The sequence below is a fragment of the Montipora foliosa genome, chromosome 1 (genome assembly GCF_036669935.1).
Source record: "Montipora foliosa isolate CH-2021 chromosome 1, ASM3666993v2, whole genome shotgun sequence".
Classification (NCBI taxonomy): Eukaryota; Metazoa; Cnidaria; class Anthozoa; order Scleractinia; family Acroporidae; genus Montipora; species Montipora foliosa.
This window is the reverse complement of record NC_090869.1, coordinates 21,912,511-21,922,510: the sequence shown is the minus strand read 5'-3', so window position 1 is coordinate 21,922,510 and position 10,000 is coordinate 21,912,511. Positions and strand designations below refer to the sequence as shown.

Below are 10,000 nucleotides of genomic sequence, written 5' to 3'. Positions count from 1 at the left end.
CGAACCCCCGTTGAAAGCCAGAGAGGATAAATGTTATAAAACAAGCCTATTTATACCAAAATAGTAATAAATTATGTAAATAGGGTTCTCCTATAGTTAAACTTAAATCTCAAGGGAATAAGGGGCATTTGTACATGACGGGCCCCCAGTGAGAATAGTTTCTCATTTTGTCGCTACAATGTCAGGTTTCGCAGGAAAAGCCCGCGAAGAAAAAGATATTCAATTAATTGTGATGTAAGAACAGTAACCAGATGAACTGGTCACACTCAGAATTAACAGCAGTGTTGCGCCTTCGAATGCCAGAAACTCTAGTGATCTCTATTATGTGATTGAGAACCACATAGACTGTGCAGATCACGTAACGTGGACTGACAGTTTTACCCATTGCCATCAAGTAAATTAGAGACAACTTGCAAGGCAACTGATAAAAACACTGCTTACTCAGAATGGCTTAACACCAAAAAGGTACTGATGAGGAATGAACTAAGATCTACAGAGAAAGCCATACTCTAAGGGCTACCAAGCAAGTGAGAAGGAGGCAAAGAGCTGTGGGTCACTTTACATTGTAGGTATCCACTTCCTTTGTGGTTAGCACTGTAAAGAAGACAGAGACATTTGGAGCTCTTAACTTAAGATTACCTAGAGCCGTCATCAACAACTCAGTTCAGTATACCTACCGCAATTATAATGAATCAATAGTCCATTTTCGAAATATCAATATTCAGCTTGATAGTGATGCGGAGAGGACAAAAACAATAGAAACAAGTTGCAATGAATGTGAAAGATATTAGCATATCATCCACTTTCCTTTGTCTTCTAAACCTCTCTTTCAAGCTGAGTTATAAATATATCGAAAGTGGTCGATTACATTAGCTTCTGCTAATATTCATGAAACTATTGTGTCCCAGAAGCCAGTAACCTAAATGCATCTTAGAAGCTGAATGGAACGGTCAAAGTCTGCAATGCAACAACTCATTGCTGTCAGTAATAATTTTTCCCTTGTGTGATAGACCTATATTGACTGTATCTAACATGTACATTTTAGTACCTCTGATGTACAACCGTGTAAAATGTATGATTTCTAGTTTCATAACTTTCGTCTTCATTTCTGTGACAGAAGCTTATCTGCAGAGCATGCATGTGCCAATTATTCTTTGTCTGAAATTCTAGTTAGCTGCAAGTACAATCTTTGACAAAGAGGGTCACGTTTTAAAATGCCAATTAAATATGAACAACCGAGTTAACCTTCATTACAGTGTTGGTACACAAACAAAGTGCTACATTGCCCAATAAAGCAACATTGTAATGGGGGAGAGGGAGTTTATGAAGTTTTTGTTTTCTAATAATAAAGTATTCTCGTTTGTCTCACGATGTGGTCACTTGTCATGTAGATCGCGATGTTTCGACTGCATACTGGTAATCTTCATCAGGCGATGAGGTCGAATGGCTACGCGTCACCTTTTAGGCAGGATGCTTCGCTGTGATTGGTTGGTTTTCAGCAGCTGTGATTGGTGCATTTCGATCCTCGCTGTTTCGGTGTGTTTTTCCTTCGGCGGTCCGCTGTCTTACGGTGTTTCTTGATCGTGGGCACCCATGCCTCCGGAATTTCTATTCCACTATCCCTGTTGATGTTGTGTGAATCGCCTCTTTGACTCTGCGTGTGTACCAATGAGGATCACGATCAATAAACTTTACTTGGTTCCAAAGCGGGTTGTGTCTGTTGTTGTTGTTAGCGTGTTCTGAAACGGCGGAGGTCTGGGTACGGGCCTGATGAAGACTAGCAGTATGCAGTCGAAACATCGCGATCTACATCACAAGTGACCACATCGCGAGACAAACGAGAATACTTTATTATTATTGTACTTCAGCCACGATGAATAACAGCAACCTTTTTTACGACATTTTTGTTTTCTATTGTGAAAAAGGGGTCGGTGACCCAAACATTTGATGAAGATTGTAGTTCAGTCTGTTCAACTGCTCAGGTTTTTCTATGGGCGGCCGTAACCGCCAGAAATATGAAGTACGTCAAAAGGAATAGAGCAACGTCAATTGGTTCATTGGCGCAGTGCAGAAGTTTGCAAGCTTTAGCTTTCGCCATTCAAATCAATTCATCGTCCTACCGTGAATTAGCCAGGATCGCCAGTTCCATTATTTCGGTTTCCTTGGCGGTTGGGCCTATTTCCCGTCTTCTGACTAAGCAGATGTACTTAGCTATAGAGTCTAGGTCGGCTTGGGATCACACTTTTCGCTTCCCTCCCGCTCTGCTAGAGGAATTGAAGTTTTGGTTTAACTACATTGAATCGTTTAGCGTTTACTCCATTCGGCCTCCCCGTGATTCGTCCACTGTTGTTTTTCCGACGCGAGCGACGTAGCCTTCGGAGGGACTTCGGAGGGTTATCCGCCTTCCTCGACGGCTCTGTGGCCAGCGGTCGACTATCGACGATTTGGGTCAAAGTTTTTCGCGAAGTAAAGCCATTTATTATGTTTTGCTTTGTTTTGTTGAGCACCTATAGCCGAAGAAGGTAAAAAAATTTTAATCATAGTCTTAGTGCCGCCAGGATAGTTTCTGTTGGTAGCTCTAAGGTCCATCTTCTCTGGCTCTGAGCATCTTTTGTTTTGTTTTTCGCATGGTATTGCCTTGGTAGAGCAGTGGAGGTCGCTCAACGGGAGGGCCGATCATTTAAGCCAGTTCGATGACAAGGATGATCGACGGGTTAATCAACCGTGTTTCGACTGGTTGATGCCAAATGGGGTCCCCAAGCGATCGACCGTTTTGCCTCCTATTATTACTCTCTGCTTCCGCGTTTCAACTCCAAGTTTGCTTCTCCCGGTTGCACCGGTGTTGATACCTTGGTCCAGGATTGGAGTGGAGAGGGTAACAGGGTTTGCCCTCCGGTGGGTCTCGTCGTGAACGCCGTTCAGAGTTCTTACGGCTTGTTCTGGTCGTGGGACTTTGATTATTCCTGAATGGCCATGGGCCTTCTTTTGGCCTTTTTTATTGTGATGGACCTTCACGGTTTGAGTCGTTCGTTAGGGAGGGTTTTGTGCTTCACGCCAAACACGATCTCATTTTGGAAGGCCGAGACCAGATGCAGATCTATAAGTCTCACCCTTCCGTTTTTCGCAGTTGCTCAAAATTCAGAATGTTAGCTTTGCGTGTGGATTTTGGGTAAGTTTTTGGTCGTGTTACGGATAGTGTTTCAAGCCCGATTTGGCGTATTTTGGGCCTGAATTGGCATACTTTGAGCCTGAATTGGCATATTTTGAGCCTGATTTGGCACATTTTGAGCCTGTTTTGTCGTGCTTCGAGTTTATTTGGTCTCGTCGTGGTTTGTGCCTGTATCGGTATTTTTGGTCACTGGCGCAGTAGTTGTTTGATTTTCGCAATATTTTTTCTTTTCTTTCAGATGTCCTGACTTCCGGGATTTGGCTTGAAGCGACCACATTGACCAATTCTTCGATGAGTGACATGATTCCAGGCCTCATTGATCTGCAATTGGGTGCTAAGGCTCCGTCCACGGTGCTGAAGTACAAATCTGACTGGCTGCGGTAGCGCAAGTGGGCTTTGTCGAAGATTGGTGTCTTCGTTAATCCAGGAAATGCATATTGTATTATTTATTTGTGAATTAGCTGAACGTTCGTCTGAGAATATCACTGGTGTATCTTCTATAGAATCTGCCGTTTATGCTATTAGGTGGGGCCACGCAATGGCTGGTATCGAGGCTTGTCCTGTTAGCCATCCCTCTGAGTAAGGTTTACTTTAGAAGGATCCAAAAGAATGCTTGCGTGCCCACTTCAGCCTAAGGAGCCGCTGTCGGTAACACTGTACAGGCGATTGCTGCGCATTTTGCCGCTAGCTCTTCGCTTTCCGATCTTCGTTTTTTGTTTACCCTTTTTAGTTGGTTTTGCTGGCTTTTTTCGCGTTGACGAGATTAAGAATATAGCACTTTGGTGATGTCTCTATATTTTGTGTTCGTAAGTCAGTTTACGTGCCTCAGCGCGAAAACGACCGGCATAGATCCGGCTTGTAGGAAACTATCTGGTGATTTGTTAGATGTCCATGCTGTTTGGAGGTGCAAATCCGCTGATTTGGCGTATTTTGGGCTTGAATTGGGATGTTTTGAGCCTGACTTGGCATATTTTGAGCCTGATTTGGCACATTTTTGAGTCTGATTTGGCATATTTTGGGCCTGAATTGGCATATTTTGAGCCTGAGTTAGCAAAGTTAGAGCCTTATTTGGCGTGCTTCGGAGAACTTGCGTCTCAAAATCACGTAGAATTGAGTGGTAAAATCTCGAATATCAGTTATTAGTATCACCCAACTAGTGGACTAATGCAAATCCTGCAATTTGATTGGCTACTCTACTAGAGGACTATTAGTAATAGTCCTTGAGTAGCGAAAAGCGTGACGCTTTCTTTCGTTTTATTCCCATATAAATATTTCTTCAACTTGCATTTGCTAACTTTATTATTGCCTTTTCTGTCCCACTAGTTGGGTGATACTAATTAACAATTAGACCCGTAGCCCGCAAGGGCTACGGGTCAATAGCCCATGACGCGAAGCCGAATGGGCTATTGACCCTTGGCCCTTGAGGGCGACGGGTCTAATTGTTAATTATTCACTCCCTGCGGTTTACGGTCGTTTCGATACAAAGTCGTTTCGATACAAGTTGATTCGATACAAATTGAAGTCGTTTCGAGACATCATCAAAGTTGATTCGATACACGTAGAAAGTCAATTCGATTCAACTCAATATTTATGTTGTCAACCGTTAATTAGTGGTCTAACCGGCGGAAAAACTCCAATCCCGGTTAGCTAGTGAAGATGCTTCCAAGCGACCACAGATATGTTAACACTTTCAACGATGTCTTCGAGCATTTGCGAGCATTGCACCCATTTCAAATAGCACTGATAAACAGCATTTAAGTATAAGCACCCTTTAGAACAGTCAGCTGTCAATAACTGTGTGACTAGCATGTTAACTCGCATGGCTCGCTCTAGCCTGCGTTGCAAGCGTTCCCGTTCGACAAAAGAGCTTCGAAACAATTTTCCGCGTAAACTCGCCAGCATTTATGAATCGGAAATATTGAGAATACAAGATGATGCTGTGGTACAGAAGACAAAAAAGGCCACAAAATTTGGCCTGAAAATTTAAGAGAGGTAAGAGAAGAGTTCATACTTTTGCCAAACAGTGTTTGACTTCGTTTTTCCAGATAATTATTGCTGAAAATTAAACAATCTTCACGCCAACAATTTGTTTCACTCGGAGTAATTCTCTCTCGTAGGGCTGGTCGCCCACCAAAACGAATTTGTTAGTGAAATCGAGGGATTAAAAAAACGTTTGAGAAAGTTCCACATGGTTGCAAGGAAACAAGACGGGTCATTTTACAACAAACTAACGCTCACCTCAATTAGAGCCACCATTTCATGTGGATCCTTTACCAACTGCACTTTCAATTTCCATTTCAAATGAACCTCAAAAACTTTGATCGAACAGTGAAAATGTTTTAACAAGCAGACTTTCGATTTAAATTGCTGATTTAAACGGTGCTTAAGGACCATTTTGCTGTTTGTGACGAGGATTTTAACGAAGGTTATTTAGATTTGCCATGTTTGAAGCTTCTATAAACACTTTCGCGCATGCTTTGTGCCGCTTGCACGTTTTCCGCGCATTAATTGTGATGCCAATTAAATCGACTTTGGATGGTTTTTTTCTGCAATTGTTGTTGAGATCACTTCGTGAGTATATACTAAAACAATTATTCTTTTCAATCTCGGTGAAAAGTGGCAGAATATTTACCTCGCCGCTTTGCGGCTCGGTAAATATTCTACCACTATTCACCTCGATTTCAAAGAATAATTGTTAAACAAGAGGCTTCAAGTAGCCTATACTCGGGCCTGCAAAAGTACAGTGGTGTATCGTTGATTTAGCACTAAAGAAAAGAAAAGAGAGAAGTCTGTGCTTCTTACATCGGCCTTACATTGCGATTCTCATGATGTTCGACTGTGTATGTAGTGAATACCCGGACCCAGATTATCTTCATTACAGGTGGTGACAATGACCACTGGACACGAGGTAAAATTTGAGAAAAGCACATTGTTTTTTACTGATCGATGGTTATTCGTGCATTAATGCACGTAAAAAACACTTTGTCAGGTGCATGACACGTGAAGATGTGCACTATATCTCAACTCTTGAAAATACTTTCAGAAAGGAAAGGAAAGGAACTTTATTTAAGTGTCTAGTCTTTCTAGCGCAGAAGCACTAATTGGGGACACTGTAAATTGATTTTAACAATTAACACAAATCAAGTCAAATCTTGGTGTTTGAGGAGAGGGGAAACCGGAGTACCCGGAGAAAACCTCTCGGTGCAGAGTAGAGAACCAACAAACTCAAAGGCCCACATATGACGCCGAGTCTGGGAATTGAACCCGGGCCACATTGGTGGGAGGCAAGTGCTCACACCACTGCGCCATCCCTGCACCCCAATGCAGTACACAAGTCCCTTGAGGATGGCCATGCCAAATGAATCCATAGCACGAGAATCAAGTATTTAAAATATACCACTTAAATATTCACAGTAGCATGCACCCAATTGTCAAAAATATGTTACTTGCCAGCTGGGAGGCCCGTATAGAGAAAAACTGTGGCCGAGGCCTTGAAGTTGCTGCTCGAGGCCGCAGGTTTTTCAAGACCGATATCACATTTTTTTGCTATACGGACCGACCCTTTGCTGGTAAATAATTTTTTTTTTATTCTCTCTCTCTCCCATCCTCTCTTAAAATCACTTGTTTTAATTGTTGACTCGCACCGCGCTTGATAGCGAATGCAGTATTAAAGCGACTTACAAACTCCAATCTTTTATTTGAATTCTACTTCCAAACCTCTTGTCTAATAAAAAATAACCTCTGTACGTAAATGGAATGTCAGTCGGTGTCAAAAAAATTGGGTTTCGTTTCCGGAATGGTAAGGGCAGGAGAAAAGATAGAATACTGTAGTGTGGGTCACTTGGCCTGTCATTGTTATTTCGCTTCGTGTATTGAAACTCTCGAGAAATAAAGATAGAAATGTGAACGCAAACCCTCTGAACGGTGAGAAGCCTGTCAAGGAATATTAACCATTTATGTCAGTATTCCTTGGTATCAACATGCATAATTCGCTTTTAAACACATAACACAAGGCGCAATGGAACTAGACAACAGACGTATTGGAGCTTTTTAAGGGAACACTGCCTTGCGGCTGGTTAGCTATGCGACTTCCAGATTGCGTGACAAAGATCTCTCCAGCACTACGAGCGTAAACAGGAAGTGCTGGATCGGACAAGAGTATTGGCTAGTGAGCAATGTACAAAGGCAACGAGCCAACAAGCTTAGGGGAAGTCGCTGCGCAGACTTAAACCACATACGGGGTATCCCTGATTTCTGTATTAAATTTAACTTTCCTTTTCCAAATGGTCTGGATAGCACAAGTGTTGCTAATATTTTTAAAAATACAAACACACTTTTACGTTTAAGGAACATGCTTCGATGTTTCAAACATCATTTTGCATTTATACCTGTTCATCCACGCTTTTGGAAAAGTGTTACATACCACGTGCTTACATTTAAACGCACACCTGAGGTAGCTCCTATAGTTGTGTTTACGAGCAAATGATCTCCTTGGCTAGTAATACGATGAAATGTGGATGACCTCGGTACATTGTTAACCAAATACGTTCCAGCAAGTTTCCAGCAAATCACAACTAAAGTAAACACACTTGTGCTTATCGAGACCTGTATTTCTCCTTTGAAATCAAGTCTTTATTACCATTGAGAATCAAATAACTGTACAGCCTTTCAAACTACATCACATTTATTTTCTAAAGAGCTGATCACAGTCTCCACTAATGACATCAAATCTTGTAAAACTAGAACTGAACTATATACACAAGATGGCAGTGAACACGATCGCTAAAATGGCTAGTTGAACAAAGGATAGAAGCTAGACCACTACAAGAAACAAACTGTTTAACAATAACAAACTAAAAAACGCAATAGACAAAAAACTTATCTCCGTAGTCAATGGTGCACTGAGCGGGAGGCTGTTTGTTCGCGGTGAAAATGGTACAAGCGTGAGGCCATTTGTTCGCTGTGCAAATGTTTTTACTTTGTCTTCAAAAGATTCCAAAATGGCAACCATTTGTTTGTGGAGTTATTGTGTTTGTCGCTGTCATCTTCAGAGTAGTTCTCAATAAGGTACCCGCTGCTCATTAAAGAATTTGTATTTTGACTTGTATCACTTTCAATAGTTGCGTCCATTTCAGTTACATTCGAGTATATTATTGTTTCATTCAGTTCGCGGAACGACTTGTTTCAAAGCTGACGCTTGACATCTTTTAGTGTGGGTCTACCGCGAAAAGCCTATGCCTTTCTTTGTATGTCTTTTGAGCGCCCCAAGAAGAAATCGATTAAGCCAACACAACCTCGATCTATCCCAAACAAGGCATCACAGTGCTCTTCATAATCTTGGATTACGTGAATTGCTTTAAGTAACCAATATAAACAGCGCCACGTAGCTTCTATTGTGCATTACCCAATCAAAACACTGCAACGTGCTTTCTATTGTGCATTGCCCAATCAAACACCGCCACGTTATTCTATTGTGCATTTTGCTGCACAGGAAAAAAAAACTGAAATCAAACGTCTTTTATAACTCGTGCCCCTACGGGCCCGAGTAATAATTCAGGTTTTTCACGGGTCACGGAAAACCTTCAGGTCACGAGTCACGAAGAATAATTTGCTAAATTCACGTTTCACGGAAAATAAAATGAGCTAATCAAGCATCACGAAAATACCCCTGTACGACCCTCGAGTAAGATATTCAACACCTCTTTCGACCTCGTCAACGTTTGGTCAAGGGTTACATAAAGCCGGCGGTGTTTCATTGAGAAAATACAGTTTTATCGCAATGCTAGACAGGCTAGAGACAGGATCACACTGAAACTCAAAAGAGTGAAAGGAGCCATAAGCTGACACCCTTTGCAAACATTTGGCTTTTTGTCTTCCTCTTCTTCCGCTCCACTCCTGTCTGGTATATGTGTGTCATCCTTTTTCCTTGGCCCTGGAGTTGTCTCAGTATGAGTGAAGGTATTCTCACCATAGTAGGTTGACTTCCAGTTGTCACCACACTTATCTATCTGAGCGCGCAGAACCCACGTAGTTTCGATGGTCTCTGTTTTGTTTTCGCCACAGAAGTGGCATTGTCCCACCCATCCTGCAACAGATGCACCATTCCTGTAACTCACAAAGAAAGCAAAAGTGCTGTTCGTGCCCCCTAACTGTCCAATTCCTAGAACTTTAGAATGAGAAGTTCCTGCTGTTCCCCTTTTTCTCTCCACAGCCGTCCGGAACTCTCCCGTGATGCGATTGTTCTCCCCCTGCTCCACAATCATTTCAGATCCAAGCAAATTGTACCAGTTTCCATTTACGTTACAGGACTTCTTCTGAATCTCAGGGTCCCAGTTCTTAAAAACTGGTTCAATAGATGGAGGCGTTTCGTTTGGGTTCAGGCAAGGGCCATCTTGTTGCTTGCATCTTGTGAAAGCGTCACGCCCAACCATAGTTGATTTCCACTTGTCTATACATGTATTGACCTTGGAGCGCTGCAGCCAAGAGGTAAGGAGCTTCTCTTGAGCACCATCTGCACAGATGAAGCACTGACCAGTCCACACCCTTGTCGAGGAGCCATTACGCCAGACCACTGTAAAGGCAAATGTTGCATCAGGGGAGCCGTAGGGAGCATAGCCTAAAAAAAGAATATAACAATAAATTTGTGTCTCCACAAGACCAACTAGAGTGGAGCCTCGCATTAAGGAGTCGCTAAGAGACTAGGGACATTGTTTTTTATATGAAGCGCCTGCTTCATACTTTTTACATTACCTTTGGCTGAGCTGGTCGATCACATTTATTGCTTGTTAAACCGAGTTCTTAGTTATATAGAGGTCCTTTCAACTGATAATT

The 10,000-nt window shown here is 42.2% G+C and overlaps 1 protein-coding gene across 1 annotated transcript in view; it reads right to left on the bottom strand.

Moving 5' to 3' along the window:
- Positions 1–7,779: 7,779 nt before the first annotated feature.
- Positions 7,780–10,000, bottom strand: part of LOC137993271 (uncharacterized) — a 14,821-nt gene continuing 12,600 nt past the window's right edge. Inside the window, exon 2 of the mRNA XM_068839016.1 lies at positions 7,780–9,785. Within this exon, the coding sequence (XP_068695117.1) occupies positions 8,941–9,785 (845 nt within the window). The 3' untranslated portion in view covers positions 7,780–8,940. The remainder of the gene's footprint in view (positions 9,786–10,000) is intronic.